Source organism: Leptodactylus fuscus, chromosome 1 (assembly GCF_031893055.1).
Source record: "Leptodactylus fuscus isolate aLepFus1 chromosome 1, aLepFus1.hap2, whole genome shotgun sequence".
Classification (NCBI taxonomy): Eukaryota; Metazoa; Chordata; class Amphibia; order Anura; family Leptodactylidae; genus Leptodactylus; species Leptodactylus fuscus.
In genome coordinates, this window is record NC_134265.1 from 277649268 (window position 1) to 277666971 (window position 17704).

The 17704-nt window shown below is 41.8% G+C and overlaps 1 protein-coding gene across 3 annotated transcripts in view; it reads left to right on the forward strand.

Annotated features, from left to right (window-relative positions):
* Window positions 1-17704, forward strand: part of IL15 (interleukin 15) — an 89075-nt gene that overhangs the window by 57744 nt on the left and 13627 nt on the right. For 2 of the 3 annotated variants that reach the window (XM_075257873.1, XM_075257881.1), the window contains exons 2-3: window positions 14494-14661; window positions 16140-16215. In XM_075257873.1, coding sequence (XP_075113974.1) covers window positions 14615-14661; window positions 16140-16215 — 123 coding nt within the window. In that variant the 5' untranslated portion in view covers window positions 14494-14614. Of the gene's footprint in view, window positions 1-1917; window positions 2085-14493; window positions 14662-16139; window positions 16216-17704 lie in introns of those variants that run through there. The other variant, XM_075257863.1, reaches the window with a different exon arrangement.

The following is a 17704-nucleotide window of genomic DNA, read 5'->3' on the forward strand; positions in this document are numbered from 1 at the left end:
ATTCCCATGTCCCTTGCTCACTAGTCTTCGCTGCTGCAAAGACTTCTTTCTTCCTGGTTTTCGACGTCAATTGGTGGGCGGGGTTTCATATGCAAAGCCATATTGTCTGACTACCTCCAGTTTAGCTCCGCCCCCAAATTAGTGTATAGCTCCGCCCACCACATAGCGTGATCCTATGGGACATCTGAAGGGCCTGTGATGTCATCAAAGGTCCTATAAAACTTGGATTCAGCTTGTTCTATATCGAGTCAGCTAAATCCTAGTGAGCTAAGGGACCAGGTCCTTCTATCCACTAGCTTTTAGCCTGCTCTATATAAGAAAGCTAAATCCTAGTGAGCAGAGGGACCAGGTCCCACTAGGATTTAGACTGTTTTATATAACAAAGCAGCACTCATTTCCCCCCTCCTTTATCTGAGAGCAGAAAGCTAGGTCACATGTGTGGTGCAGACACAGGAACAGCTACAGACACAGGCTCGCTCCTGTGCACTTAGCCCCTCCTCCCTCCCCCCTGAGAGCAGGCAGCTACATCACTTGACATTTCAGCAGATAATCCCAAGGGCCATAGAAACGCAGTGTCAACAATGAAGTGAATAAATTAAGATAGTGGACAAAAAAAGCAGTTTTGCTGAAGCAGTGTATTTAGGAAAAGTCTTAAATCCACATTAACAAGCAGTATAGATAGGATCCTTGTTATGGGACAACCCCTTTAAGTTTATTGAGGCTAAATTCACATCTGCGCCGAAGTCTCCATTGGAGACTGTGCTGCAGAAACTGCCAGACTAATCTCTCCGCCAGTTTCAGTATAAAAAAACAGCAGACCTCATTATAATCTATAGGGTCCACTGGTGTCCACAGGTCAGGGCTCGTTCACATCTGCGCCCGGGACATGCAGTACTCTGTGTCCGGTTTAAAAAAAAACGGTTCCACCATGCAGAGCTCAAAACGCTCAACGGCGCTCACAGTCGGACTCGGCATGACAGGTTTCCCTCTTCTGCCGGCAGAAGACGGAAACCTATTACGGAGCGCCAAATGCTTGTGTGAACCCAGCGTAACTGGTGTTTTAGTGTTCAGGCTCTCCGCTTGGGTCTGCCAGGAGAGCCGAGCACAGATGTGTACTGGCACTTGACAAATGAGCAGATAATCCCAAGGGCCATAGAAACTGAGTGTAAACAATGAAGTGACTAAATTAAGATAGCGGCCAAACAAAGCAGTTTTGATGAAGCAATGCATTTAGGAAAAGTCATAAATCCACATAAACTAGCAGAATAGATAGGATCCTTGTGATGGGACAACCCCTTTAAAGTCTATATGTAATGGATGGGTGTCTGTTATACTGACCGTTATTACTGTCAGTTTTTTTTTCTCCTGACCTGTGCGTGCTCAGAAGGCAGAAACTCTAAAAAAACAAAAACAGACAGTTGAATAATGGACACTAAACCATGTTAATGTGCCTATTGTTTGTTTAACTGATCCATTTAATGGATCAATTAAAAAACAAAGTCTCATTAACATCCTAGATCAGTTATGATGGTTGTACCTTTCCCCCCCCCCCCCCCCCCACACTATCATAACGGATATCCAACAGTAGTGTGAACCCAGCCCTATCACAGTGGTTGTTTTTGGTGAGAGAAATTCTTACAACACTGTACTTTATTCGATTTTTCTTTTTTTTATTAAACAGTGTGAACAGAGCCTAATAGATATGCCCTTACTGGAAATGTGACACTGAAGACTGAGGTAATGAGAATAAGGTCTTATACATTCTATAATATGTGTCAAACTAGACAGAAATCCGCCTCAGTACAGAAGTCTAGTCCAGTGCCGTGCAGGATAGAAGGAAAGCAGAGAGGCTGGCATGGGCTGACTGGTTAGTACATAGGGGCATGGCACAAGACGTGTGTAGGGGCGGGAAGAGACCTCATGGCTTCTTCTGCTTCACACTTGTAGGACGGCACTACGTGCTGCTGACAATGAAGAAGGAAGCTGAGCCCTAGGATCCCGCTGCCCTGTGGACTCAGCCTCATGCCGTGTGCAGTTCCTGACAACAAGCAAAGTTCCTGCTTGAGGCATCGTGACAATGTAGCGTAAGTTTCCGCGCAGCCTGTCCTCTGCATTGTGGCTTCTCCTGACTGACTGACTGCTCTGACTAGGAACTACATGGCGCGCAGTGTAACCCTTGTGTCAGCAGTATCCATAGCCTGTGCTCTGAGGACTGCTGGTCTGTCACGTCACTGACTAGCCCCAGAGAGCCGGTAACAGCTGACACCTGTCATGGTGGTGGCGCACTGCTTAGCTCTGTTTTATGTTGTTCTAGTATTTGGTGAGAATATATATCAGTATGCATTTCTAAGACCAGGTGCACACACTGGAAACAGTAGGCTATGGTCACACGATATTGTTTCCATATTTATTTTGGAAGGTAAAGCCATTGGTCAGAATGAGAAGAGTAGGTGCCTGCGGTCTGGTAGCTGCCATGTGATTGTACAGCAGTGACACGGGCTACACACCAGTCCTTCTCCACTACTGCAGGAGGAGCTTTGGAGACGATCCCTTAAGCTGTATGTTATCTCTGTGTGTGACTGCAGTAGCCACAAGGCAAGTGTCTGATGTCAGGGAGTTTAATACAATGTGTGGGAAGAATGACATGAAGATAATACAACCATGTCTGGCATTAAAAGGGTTACTACATCATATAGGAAGTGTCCAGTGCTTCTAGTAAAGCCATACAGTGTGGGGGGTTTAAGGGTTAATGTAATCCCAGAAAGCTTGATCCAAGATAGAAGAGCCAAGCCTATAGCAGGCTGTTTTGTAAACTAGTGACACAGGGGTTAATGCAATATATTGGGAGGCATAGGGTTAAAGGTGTTATCCATTTTCCACAATTGAAGGCTTGTCTGCTGGGAAAGCTGCAGCTTTGTATTAACAGAAAATGTGCAATATGCATTAAAGGGGCTCTATCAGCAAAATTATGCTAATAGAGCCCCACATATGCGTGAATAGCCTTTAAAAAAGGCTATTCAGGCACCGTAAATCTTATATTAACCCCCGGTCCCATTTTTAAATAAAAGAATAAAAACATATATGCAAAACTTACCTGAACGTGCACCGGGGGCGGGGATAAACGATGCGACGTCAGCTTCGGGCACGCCTGCCTCTTCTGTCTTCTTGGAGTAACGCCCTCTGGTTCCGTGTCTTCCGGCTTCTTCTCTTCAAATCCCGCGCCTCTTCAAATCCCTCACCATTTTACTTAATGGCAGTTCGCAAGTGAGTGATTCGGAGGGAAGCGCTACTACGCAGGCGCGGGATTTGAAGAGAAGAAGCCGGAAGACACGGAACCAGAGGGCGTTACTCCAAGAAGACAGAAGAGGCAGGCGTGCCCAAAGCTGACGTCGCATCATTTATCCCCACCCCCGGTGCACGTTCAGGTAAGTTTTGCATATATGTTTTTATTATTTTATTTAAAAACGGGACTGGGGGTTAATATAAGATTTACGGTGCCTGAATAGCCTTTTTAAAGGCTATTCAGGCATATGCGGGGCTCTATTAGCATGATTTTGCTGATAGAGCCCCTTTAAACCAAAATTTGACTGGTGCAAAAGTATGGGCACCTCAACAGAAAAGTGACATTAATATTTAGTAGATCCTCCTTTTGCAAAGATAACAGCCTCTAGTGTATTATTATTATTATTTATTTATTTATTTATTTTTTTTATATAGCACCATTAATCCCATGGTGCTTTACATTTGGGGGTTACATACAATACACAAAATATACAGGTACATATAACACTAACAATGACTGACTGGCACAGTGGGGTAGGGGGCCCTGCCCGTGAGGGCTTACAATCTATGAGGGAGAGTAGTGTCTTGGACCCCTGCAGACCTAATGTTGATGACTTTTTCTAAGATTGGGCCATCAATTATTAATGTATAGGGAGACACAGGGGTTAATGTAATGTATAGGGTGACAGTAGTTACATCAGTGTATAGGGTAACACAAGGGTTACTTTAACCCTTTCCCACTGCAGCCATTTTTCAATATTGATTTGTTACTCCCTGCCAGAACTTTTTTAATTTTTCCGTTCACAGAGTAATAGGGCTTAATTTTTATGGGACAAATTGTACTTCATAGTGATACCATTTAAACAGGACATTTCACGTCCTTGGCCACATGTGGTGTAATACACAACTAGAAAACTGGCAGTGCGCTGAATTCAGCCCACTATCGGCTTTCCTGTTCTGTTCCCCCCGCTGAAGAGCTATCGGTGCCGGTACCGTAGCTCTTCAGTGTCATAAGGATGTTTCTGACAGTCTGTCAGTAACGCCCCTCCCTATTGTAGCGTCTATAGCGCTGTACTGTGAGAGGGAGAATTCCTTACCACCCAGCAATGACGCTGAACAGTGACGCTGGGTTCACACTAGCGCCTGGACTCTGTTTTCAGGTTTCTGTCTTCTGCATGCAGTCGTTGTTCCTCACCGCTCAGCGTCATCACTGGGTAGTGAGGAATGCCCCCTCACAGTACAGCGCAATAGACGCTACTATGAGGAGGGGCATTCCTGACTGACTGTCAGAAACTCCCTTCTGACACTGAAGAGTTATGGTAACGGCACCGATGGCTCTTCACCGGAGTCAAAGAACAGGAAAGCCGCTAGTGCGCTGAATTTGATGCACTGTCAGTTTTCTAGTGGTGTATAAAACCACATGTGCCCCAGGAGGTGAAAGGTCCTCTTTAATATTTTGTACAAAATGTACTGAGAAGCTGGAAAAAAAATCAGAATCTGGTAGAATTAGAAAAAAGATGAATTTTGTCCCTCTTTCTGTTGTTCAAAAGTTGGGAGATATGGATAGCCTATTGTGTATGAGTTTTACATTGTTTGTTTATTTTTCTATCTGATCTAGGGAAAGGGGGATGATTTGAACTTTTTAATAATTTTTTTAGACTCCCTTGGGGTCATGAGCCCCAGGGAGCATGATTGCCAATACAATACACTGCAAGCCTAATACACGGCAATGTTTTCTGAAATTGTTATCTACAGTCCTATGAAGAAGTTTGGGCACCCCTATTAATCTTAATCATTTTTAGTTCTAAATATTTTGGTGTTTGCATCAGCCATTTCAGTTTGTTATATCTAATAACTGATGGACACAGTAATATTTCAGGATTGAAATGAGGTTTATTGTACTAACAGAAAATGTGCAATTTGCATTAAACCAAAATTTGACCGGTGCAAAAATTTTGGTACCCTTATCATTTTATTGATTTGAATACTCCTAACTACTTTTTACTGACTTACTGAAGCACAAAATTGGTTTTGTAACCTCAGTGAGCTTTGAACTTCATAGCCAGGTGTATCCAATCATGAGAAAAGGTATTTAAGGTGGCCAATTGCAAGTTGTTCTACTATTTGAATCTCCTTTGAAGAGTGGCATCATGGGCTACTCAAAACAACTCTCAAATGATCTGAAAACAAAGATTGTTCAACATAGTTGTTCAGGGGAAGGATACAAAAAGTTGTCTCAGAGATTTAACCTGTCAGTTTCCACTGTGAGGAACATAGTAAGGAAATGGAAGACCACAGGGACAGTTCTTGTTAAGCCCAGAAGTGGCAGGCCAAGAAAAATATCAGAAAGGCAGAGAAGAAGAATGGTGAGAACAGTCAAGGACAATCCACAGACCACCTCCAAAGAGCTGCAGCATCTTGCTGCAGATGGTGTCACTGTGCATCGGTCAACAATACAGCGCACTTTGCACAAGGAGAAGCTGTATGGGAGAGTGATGAGAAAGAAGCCGTTTCTGCAAGCACACCACAAACAGAGTCACCTGAGGTATGCAAATGCACATTTTGACAAGCCAGCTTCATTTTGGAAGAAGGTCCTGTGGACTGATGAAACAAAGATTGAGTTTTTTGGTCATACAAAAAGGCGTTATGCATGGCATCCAAAAAAAAAACAGCATTACACGAAAAACACTTGCTACCCACTGTAAAATTTGGTGGAGGTTCCATCATGCTTTGGGGCTGTGTGGCCAATGCCGGCACCGGGAATCTTGCTAAAGTTGAGGGTCGCATGGATTCCACTCAGCATCAGCAGATTCTTAAGAATAATGTTCAAGAATCAGTGACGAAGTTGAAGTTATGCCGGGGATGGATATTTCAGCAAGACAATGATCCAAAACACCGCTCCAAATCAACTCAGGCATTCATGCAGAGGAACAATTACAATGTTCTGGAATGGCCATCCCAGTCCCCAGACCTGAATATCATTGAACATCTGTGGGATGATTTGAAGCGGGCTGTCCATGCTCGGCGACCATCAAACTTAATTGAACTTGAATTGTTTAGGAAAGAGGAATGGTCCAAAATACCTTCATCCAGGATCCAGGAACTGATTAAAAGCTACAAGAAGCGACTAGAGGCTGTTATCTTTGCAAAAGGAGGATCTACTAAATATCAATGTCACTTTTCTGTTGAGGTGCCCATACTTTTGCACCAGTCAAATTTTGGTTTAATGCATATTGCACATTTTCTGTTAGTACAATAAACCTCATTTCAATCCTGAAATATTAGGGCTAGTTCACACGTAGGCAAAGGGGCGGATCTTGGCAGCGGATTTCGCTTCAAAATCCGCCCCTTTACAATGGTGGTCTATGCAGACCACCGGGCTTTTTTTTCCGCTAGCGGCGGGCTGCCGCTAGCGGAGAAAAGAAACGACATGCCCTTTCTGCAGGCGGAAGCCGCGCGGCTTCCGCCCCCGGCAGCTCCCTCCTATGTCGGCTCATTCATTTGAGCCGACAGCAGAGGGGAGAGGCACGACCGCGATGGTCGCGGCAGGCGGGTTTTGACAAGAGAGAGACGCGGCTCACCGCGTCTCTCTCGGTGTCAAAACCCGCGCGGGCAGTTCACGTGTGAACTGACCCTTACTGTGTCCATCAGTTATTAGATATATCAAACTGAAATGGCTGTTGCAAACCCCAAAATATTTAGAACTAAAAATGATTAAAGGGATTCTACCATTAAAAAACTTTTTTTTCTAGCTGACACGTCAGAATAGCCTTTAGAAAGGCTATTCATCTCCTAACTTTGGAAGTGCTCTCCGCCGCGCCGTTCGTTCGAAATACTGGTTTGTACCGGTATGCTAATTAGTTCTCTCACAGCGATGGGGTTGTCCCCCAGCGCAGGAGATGCGATGGGGGCTTCCCCATCGCTGCTCGAAAACCGACTCCAGCGCCGCCTCTGTCTTCTTCTGCATCCTCCCTTCCTTCTTTGGCTTGACGTCGGACGCCTGCGCAGTACGCTCTGTTCAGCAAAGTTCGCAGATGTGTGAAGAAGCCGATAGTCTTGCGTTGTCTGCTTTACATCGTCTTCTAGATGAAACTTTCTATGACATAGTTCAGTTTACTCTTACATTCACATTTCAGGCCAAAACTGAACCTGACTGTGGTCATGTAACTGAATCCGATATTCCATGAACAGGTTTCCGCTCTCTGATATTCTAGTTAATGGCTTTATAATAAGAGGTTATGTTACTTACATGTACTGATTTATTGTAGAAATGTAACTTGAAGCTCCTTGGCAATAACCGCAAGTTCTGTCGTTGCCTATTAACCACGATCATACTCTACATACACTTGTGAACACTGCCACATAATGTGTGAAAAAATTCTGATCCTGATCCCCCAAACTCTAGTAAGATTGTACTCTGCTGTTACAGTATGTGCATATATCTATATGTAATACTAGTAGGATTAGGATAAACTTATTCTGAGAAAGGAGGTACACTGGATTTACAGACTAGCATGTAGAAGTCCAGGGGGACTTCATGAAAGCATCTGTTTAGGGCTCGTTCACACGGATTCTGCCGCCGAATCCACCTCCGAATCCGCCCCCTCACAATAGAGGTCTATGTAGACCGCTAGATTCCTTTTTTCTGTGAGTGGTATGTTCCGGGGCTCACGGAAAAATGAAGCGAGCTGTCCTTTCTTCAGGCGGATTCTGCGGCTGAGTCAGCCCCAGCGTCCACCTCGCAACAGCACCCTCCGGACTAGGCCCATTCATTTGTGCCTACTCCGGAGGGGGAAGCCGCGACTGTCATGTCAGGCGCATTTTAGTCCAATTCCGATATGGCTTCTCGCATCAGAATCGGGACCAAAATATGCGGTTCCGTGCCCAGACGCTGTGTTATGGGTACCATTCTATACCGGTCCCTGCTGTATACTATCTATATGATGGCTGTTTTGTTTTCTATAGCTTTCTCAGTCCCACTGTGGGATGCTGGGCCTCTATTAGCTTTTTTTGGGGAATGCTGTGTGTTTTTTAGGACCTTGAGCACTCTTATCATTCTCTGCTGTGATGGAAATGTCTCCCATTATAATGAAAATGCCTATTACCACTAGGATCTTTTATTACCGTAGTAGGAGATGATCTAGTAAATGTTGTGTGTTCTTGAATAACCAAGAAAACATGGCTCTAGGAAAAAAACAAAAACAAAGTAATATATACTTTCCAATATATTTATCTCCATAGTATATACCACAAACATTACAATGAATGTAAAAGCTTATTATAATGTTTGTGGTATATATTATGGAGATACATAGCGATGTATATATTGCACTGGCAGGGGCATTATGCTGGAATCCTAGAGCAGGTTTTCCTTTGTGCTTCAGATGGTGTTATTTACATGTGGCTATACTTTTAATATCTTATGACACTTGTAGTCATTTATGCTATAAGTAAGAGGTGCTTACATTAAAATGTGTAAGCTGTGTATCATCCTACGCTCCAACTTCACCATTTAAAGTTAATTTTTAACAAATAATTGTTTGGCGTTGGACTCCATCAGTTGGCGATCTGCCCCCATTGTGCTTCTGTATCACAGTACACGTCTACACTTTAATTCTGTAGATTATGGAATATACTACAATATTTAACAATTTAGTGGAAATACATTATGAGCCCTTAGTTTTGTGGGTACCATATTACTGATTCATACATCATGGATCTGTAATGCAACTCTCTCCTGCCATACTACTGCAGCAGATGTTGGGTATTGAAATATGGCAGGGACTCGGCGGCAATGCCCATGATCAGTTCCCACATTTAGGGGTGGATCGCCTTCCCTCGGTACAAGATCTGAGGGGACATATACTTTGTCAGTTTTCATTGTATAAGGTATATTACAGGCTTCTTTAGGCAGACGTTAATAGAGCCATAGCAATTTTAGAAAGCAATGCATTAGCATTGCAGTGCATTGTATTAGTAATCAGATTAGCTAGAGTTCAAAACCCCTATGGGGTCTAACAATAACAGGAAAAAAAAAATTCAAATTGCCTCTTCCTTTTCATAGAACACATATAAAAGTAAGTAAATAAAGTAAAACACCTACACATCAGGTCTCCTTTTGTATGGAAAAATATTTTTTTCCCATAAGGTGAAGCAGGAAAAAAAAATCAGGAGATTAACTTTTTTTTTTTTTTTCCGCCCCTAAAAATTTATATAAAACGCAATCAAAACAATAGACATTCTCCAAAATGGTATAAATAAAAAGTACATAAGGCCTTGTAAAAAAGATGACCAGTTCTCCCTGTGGAAATATTCTCCCATACAATCAGTATGAGACCACAGCATACATTTGAAGGTATATACGTAGTCCAATCTGTTCAAGGCAATGTTTCAGCTCTGACACTAACCTTTTGCCAGTGTTGCCACTGAGCAAGAAAATAATTTTTTTTTTTTTTTTGTATAGTCTGTAATACGTTTCACTGTTGGGTTTTAAATGGTACACAATGATGTAATTTGCCTTTAAATGAGGCAAATTACATGCTGAACATGGTAATGATGCATTCAGAATCGAGCATAAGAAAGCACAAAGGAAAAACCTGCTTCTAGGATTCCAGCATAATGCCCCTGCCAGTGCAGTCACATCAATGTGGCATACCTCTAGAAAAAAAAAAAAGTTATGTTAATGAATAAGGCATGTGATAATTTGCATGGATGTATGTGATGTTGGCTAATTGTTTACAATATCTGCATTCTTTCCATGCAGAGTGTATATATACAGTATATGCACATGCAAAACTCCAAATAGATTTGTGTAAAGTTAAAATGAAGTGATCCAAGACTTGGGGGTAGTTCACATTACCATTACTAATGTCAGTTGCTGTCTTCCATAATAGGATGACAACGGACATTAACCCTTTCCTGCCGCAGGCATTTTTTCGTTTTTCAGCTCTGAGACATATGAGGTCTTAATGTTTGCAAGACAAATTTTTCTTCATTATGCTACTATTAATAAATTATTAATCATTAATTAATTGTTATGCTGTACAATGTACTGGGAAGCTGGAAAAAAATTCAGAATGGGATGGATTTGAAGAAAAAATGCATTTGTGCAACGCTTTTATGGCGTTCACTGTGAATGCTAAAATGACATGACACCTGCATTCTGTGTTTCGGTACGATTCCAGGGATATCAAATTTATAGTTTTATTTACATTTATTTTACAAATATTTTTAGAGATTTGTAGAGCGGGTGTTTTTGGGCACACGGATACCTAATGTGTATGTGTGTCACAGTATAGAAGTACTTTTATGTGTTCTAAGGGGGGGTGATTGGAATTTTGAATAAAATATATATATATATATATATATATATATATATATATATATATATAATTTTATTTTTATTTTTTTGCATTTATTAGACCCCCTAAGGTATAAAAACTGCCCTTGATATTGCAGATCACCCCATTAACAAGGTCTGCGCTACATAAATGCCGTTTGCCCGATGAACCATTGGCATTGGCAGAAAGCAGTGAAGAAAGGAGCCTGATATGTGAGGTCCCATACTTCAGATAGATGAAAGATAATCACTTACAGTACTGGGCCTAACATAAGCAGGAAATAAACTCACACAGGGTTTTTTTTTTTAGATATAAACTGAAGAACGGCATTCAGTAATGAGTAGCATGTTGGATTGTATTTCATCGAGCCTAAAATAGCTTAAAATTGTAGATAGCCCAATTGTTGGGGCTCTCGCAGATGAGCTAGTTTTTTCTGACCATGGGTCCTAACTTCTCCACCCTGCTCCAACCACACTCGCACAACATGGTGCATATCAATTATTGACAGCCTTCTCTGTGTTATTGTAGTTTGACTGATATTATCAGGACTACTAGGAAATACAGTGTAATTTAAAGCAGAAAGCGGTTTTGTTTTCTAATTCTGTACAAATCTTTAGCAGCCATAATGGAGCTATTTAACAGCAGAAAAACTTATAGGAAGCCACAAAAGAAGGCTTATACAGCTAGGGAACAGAATGCTCCTGGAAATCCTCCAACTCATGATGAAAACTCAGACCAGGGGCATAACTACCGGGGTAGCAGCTGCCACAGGGCCTGGGACATTAGGGGGCCCGGTGGTAGCTGCTGGAATATTTATTTATTTTTTAAATAGGCTGTTACCTGCTGGAGTAACACCAGTCAGTAACAGGCTCTATTAAGACCCCGTCATTCCTAGTTACTCCAATGAAGATACTCTTCCACTATTTAAGTGTGACTGTCATTTTACAATTTTTTTGAGCTACTGTGTAGAGCACATTAGAACATTTCTCTAATATGGTTCTATAGCAGCAGCTCTTGTAGCTTGTCGGGGTGACCAATAAACTCAACCACGTTTCCTCTAGCTCTCCTCCTGGGCTGGTGCTGGTGCAGTACTTTGCCGAACGTACTGCGCATGCCCATGGCCATAGTGCCGACACCGCAAGTTCGCCGAACAGAGCGTACTGCGCAGGCGTCCGACGTCAAGCCGAAGAAGGAAGGGGAGGATGCAGAAGAAGACAGAGGTGGCGCTGGAGTCGGTTTTCGAGCAGCAATGGGGATGCCCCCATCGCATTTCCTGTGCTGGGGCCCGCCCCCATCGCTGCGAGAGAACTAATTAGCATACCGGTACAAACCGGTATTTCGAACGAACGGTGTGGCGGAGAGCACTTCCAAAGGTAGGAGACGAATAGCCTTTCTAAAGGCTATTCCAACGTGTTACCTAGAAATTTTTTTTTTTTTTTAATGGTTAAATCCCTTTAAGCAGATGCCAGTCTCCTATTCTCTCTGTCTCCTATCTTTCCTAGCATGGTTTTACCAGTTTGCCTTGTCTGTCATGTGGCTCAGGCTCACCTCTACTGATTTCCAAATTCCTCCATGTGAACACACCCTAACTGAGCATTGCTAGGGAATGTGTTCCGTACACTAGGTTCATAGTGTGTACTATATACATTGCATGACTACTGTCCGTACACAGAGACAGGCTTCATAGCCTACCTATGCCCTACCTGCTTTCAAAGCTCCATATCCACTGCTTATATATTCACTTAGGGACCCCCAAACAGAATACCAAATGCAGATGTGAACAGGGACTTATTGCCATTGTAGCTATCTGCTGAGAGCTAGAGGAGCCAGCTGTGCTGCTTTACCAGAGTACCCAGCAGTTAGATGCAGCTAGCAGTCAGGGATGATAAAATAGAAGTAGTTAGATGTATACAAGCACTATAGGCCAATCTTTAGGAAGCAAGTAGACCAGAGATAGGCTAGGAAGCCTGTCTCTGTATGGGATACTGGTTGTAAACACTGGGGGAAATTTATGGAGAAAAATGTGGCAGAATTCTAGCATAATTTTTGCCAAAATGCTTTCAAAAATGTCCTGTCATATTTATAAACTGTTTTAAATACTTTTTACAAGGAGATTGACCAGTGACTGGAAAGGACCGCACTTGCTCCAAAGCTTTTTTTGGATGCACACTGTTATTGGTGTTATTGAAATAAAGTTTACATGTGTATCTAAAAAAAACTTCGGAGCAAGCGTGGTCCTTTCCCGTCATTTGTCATTCTCCTTGTATATTTGCCATCCCGTGCTCTGGGAAATCCTACTGCTGTACCATCTCTGTTTCCTGTACCATCTTCATGGTTGTATACTCTGGATCATAATCTGAGTGGACAACAGACGGTCGCTCGGTGCTACACGCTTGTTTTTAGACACTTTTACAACTTGTATGAAAAAGGGCATGACATTTGTGGGAAAAGGATATGACTGCAACGACACTGCGTAACCTAACTTGTGACTCCATCTGCTAAAATTTTCCCACATTTTTCTGGCATAAACTAAGCCACTTAATAGGCGGTAACTTCTATAGGGTGAGGGAGAGAGGAAAACACATCCCCCTTGCAAAAAAAGTCTATTACTTGTTATAAAGAGCACTCACATCATGGTGTCGGATCCAGGTGCACGGACTGAAAGAGTTCCTTCGGCTCAGAACTTGTCCAAATTTAGGGAAATAGAAGTGAAGTCCAGCAAAACCACATATCCTAAAATCCAATTTTATTTAGTACATACAAAAAAATTGAATAAAATATCGGGATTCCATCAGAAAATGGCAATCCCCATCATGCAAAAACAAGGGTCTTGCTGACGCGTTTCAAAAAGAGTTTTCCTTTGTCGTATCCTGATATCTTAGTGAAACACAGACAATATAAACAACTTAATTACCCTTTAACACCTGAAACATCACGTGTGACCTAAACATTAACCTTTGTGGTCAATGTTAACGTAAAAATACAACCATGCATATAAAAAGTAAAAACATTTTGGAGCGAGATCTTCATTTGCAAGAATGACATAAATATTTCTATGTTGTCTGTATGATGTTCCAAGTATATATGCAGCATATTCACCAACAGGTATCTGTCAGTCTGTCTTTGCCCCCAAATCACTTTCTATTCTGCTTGGACCTTACCATGGACTTCATGCAGTTCTATGTTCTTACCAATAAAAAGGTTAAATGGAAGATTTTTAACCTATTTACAAATATTGTGCTTGTAAGGGCCTGTGCATCAAATGTAACATGGCGCTCATTCTGACACGTAAACATGTGTCAGAGTCAGCTCTTCAAAAAAGAATCCCATTGACTTCAATGGGTTCCATTTAACGCACATAACACATTGACATCAATGGTTAAAAAGCCTCCCATTGATTTCAATGTGTAGTGCGCGTAAGACGGGTGTTTACACGTGTCAGAATAAGCGCCGCGTTACATCATGTGCACGGGCCCTAACTCTTTTTATTACTTTGTAGTAACCCAAATATTAACCCCTATAAACAATGGAAACTGTAAAAAAAATTAGTTGCACTAGTATAACAAACTCCTTTAGAAAAAATGGCAGGCATATGTGCCACTGAAATGTTACCAAAACTAGGTCAATGTCCACCACTGTGTGACAAGTACAGAATTTTCACTTGATCCTAAAACCTTCTAGAATGCAGCTGCGCATGTTCAGCAAGTGGCTTCTACTGGGTACAGGGCGAGATCTTACTTCCTCTTCTTCACTGAGCCTTTGTTGACTTTTCAAATTCTTATGTCAATTTCCAGTAATGCCACATAGTAATGGCTGACTGTGCACATATTGTAACTTGTGTATTAACAAAACTTTTATCTTTTTCTAACAGCCTCGTGTTTGGAAGGCTTGTGGTTCTAGATGAAGTTTTGGAGGTATTCCTACAGCATATTTTACTTCATGATGAGATTCATAAACGGTAATCTGCTTTTATCTGGGATTCCCATCAATAAATGAATCTCTGGATTGTGCTCACATTTAGTTTCATCTTAATGCAAAGGTAAGTAAACCATATTTTTATGGCATATCTGTAAACATCTATGACAGCGCCCCTTTGGCGGTAACATTAGATGATGTCCAATTTGAACGCCCTGTCATCTTTGACGTGCATAGATACACCCACCCCCTCCCATTTGTCACACCATATTTGTACCATATCTGAGGCTATGGTACTATTATTTATTTTTAATTGATTAATAAGAATAGTACTATAGCCTCAGATATGGTGCTGGAAACAGAAAAAGCAGCCATCTAATAACAAACACCTAGATATACAGTATGTGCAAATAGGTTATAGCAGGGAAACCAGTATATCGATGGTGAGATATATTATTAAAACCCATATGATGTTGCCTCAAGATAAGTATACAAGTCAGAGGTATACCAATCCCTGACAGGTAGTTTATGGTAGTTGCCCATAGTGTTACATCTCGTATGCCAGTAGGAGTTTCATGGTCTTCAGTGTAAATCTCCAATGTTCTTCCCTTTCGGAGAACTTTTCCATCAAAGTTTTCCCCCTTACACTGAAAACTGAAACCTCGGGGATTGAATGAAAATATAATCTTTGCCTGCTTTATTCAGGATTCTCTCTTACGTGTTTTATCCCGAATTCTTATATATATTGACATTGACATAGGAGATGTAACACAGGCTGCCTGTCTTTGGGAGTAGTTTTTGAAAATGCAGCTTTTTTATGTGTGGCTGAGATTACCCAAATCTTATTCCCTGTTCTAGTAATGTAAAATGCAGTGGAAAAAAAAAAATGCATTTTCGCAGCAGCCAAAAGCACAGTGTTTCTGCAATGTGGGGTCTTAGCCTGAAAAAATTATATAATACTACAATATTCACATCTTTGGAAAGATGTTATTGGCCTATGGAAATATGCTTTATCTAAAATCTAATGTACATCAATATAATGCATACCAAGCCACATCCTCCAGTAGACCCGCACCATAACTCTGACTAATAGATGCAGGCAGTGACTGGATGCAGAGGTGACATGTTAGTATGACATCATTTCTGGAGCCATAGAGACAAGCACTACACAGAGCAATGGAGTAATAGCACTGGATCGATTGGACTGATTCGATTGACTTTTTAGGACATTAAAAATGTATTTATGCAGAATGAGACTAAAGGTGGGGAATGCTTGATGTGAATATCCATGTTGACCTCCATTCGTTTATTTCAACTGAACGTTCTGGTCACTTTCTCCTGCTGTTTTCTGGATGACCAAAAAAAAATCCAAACGTTATAGTTACAAGAATAGGTGAAAGTACAAAGTGCAATACTATGTCTTGTGTTTTGGATCTCTCAGTTGTGTTCAGAGTGAGGGGAGCAGGACAGGGCTGGGTCACAAGTATGACTGTGCTCGTATATTAATGAGGTGTAGTGTCTTGTAGTTAATAGCCATATGTGAGAAGACAGAATTAGAGACAGATGTAACATTAAAATGTTCTCTTACCTTTTCACTTTCAGCTTTGAGAGTACTAACCGTCTTTCTGCCACACATAACGGGAAACTAATAAAGAGAGAGCTGGATCAACTTACAAATGTAAGTGTGTTCACTTCAGCATAGTTTTCAATTGGGTTTGTGTATTTGTTATTAATGTCTCCCACATTAGCAGAAGTATCCTTTGTTCAGAAGGCGTCAGTACAAATGATAGTTAAAACTGTAGACACAAGCTTAAAGTGGCATGGACAGGAAGAAAAGACAGCAGGATAAAGGTAAAAACACAATATAATGTGAAGACTATAACTAAGATCCAGACTAAAGTGGTGTATAATGGACATTACTTAGCCACTGTGTAGCCGCACAGTATGTATCACAGTAGAATAACTGGCATGCCCTATTTGGTGAGGCACAAGTATTAACCAAAATGAATATATACTGCACAGGTCTTGGCTGCCATAATCTTTTGTTAGACACACAAGAGAGGGTTCAGAAGACAATATCAAATATAAAATGAGGTCCTTTCTACAATTGTTGTAGACTTTGAGGTCCAGGTATCGCCATGTAGTGGCTGGTAAGGCATCAGCAGAAACAGACTGAGAAGCTGTGATCTATCGTGTTATCCTGCCTCATATAGGTATCCAATAGTACAACAGAGTTGCTAGTAAGGGCTCGTTTACATCTGCGCCCGGTCTCCATTCATGCAGGTTTCCGTTTCCTGCACAAAACTGAGCAGGAGACGGAAACCTGCAGGACTCTTTCAATCCCATTCATTTGAATGGGTTTGAAAGATGTCCGGCCGTGAGCGGTTTATACTCTCCGCCGTGAAACTGTTTTTTTTAAAACCGGACACAGTCGGACATGCTGTACTCTGTGTCTGATTTAAAAAAAAACGCTCACCGGCGCTCACGGCTGGACCCTATCTGACAGGTTTCTGTCTTCTGCATGCAGAAGATGGAAACCACAGAACGGAGTGCCGAACGCTAGTGTGAACCTAGCATAAGCTCCCACTCACTGCTTGGTCAGTTTTGCCGTGTAGACTGGAATAGACTAAGTGGTGTGCCAGTAGGGACAGCTAAAGTATTTCAAGATTTGTTTTATGTAGATAGTAATATAAAAATACCAACACCAGATTTGTGCAAATCCCTCAGCAAGTTTAGGAGGGCAAGTGAATTTTTTTTTGTATTATGCATTTTTGACAGATACTCTTTAATTAAAATTGTATTTTTTCTGCCTACCAGGTTGGAATAGCCTTAAGAAAGGCTATTCTTCTCCTACCTTTAGATATCTTCTCCACACCGCCGTTTGGTAGAAATCCCAGTTTTCGTCAGTATACATATGAGTTCTCTTGCAGCACTGGGGGCGGGCCCCAGCGCTCAAACAGCACTGGGGGCATCCCCAATGCTGCGAGAGAACTCTCCAGCACCATCTTTATCTCGAATGGTCTCTCTTCGCGCCTTCTTCCGGAGCTGGGTTCAAACTTCTAGGCCTCGGGCAAAGCTGACTGCGCATGCCTGCCGGCCACAAGACAATAGCCGCTTACGCAGTAAGTGGCCATTTTCTTGTGGTCGGTGGGCATGCACAGTTTGAA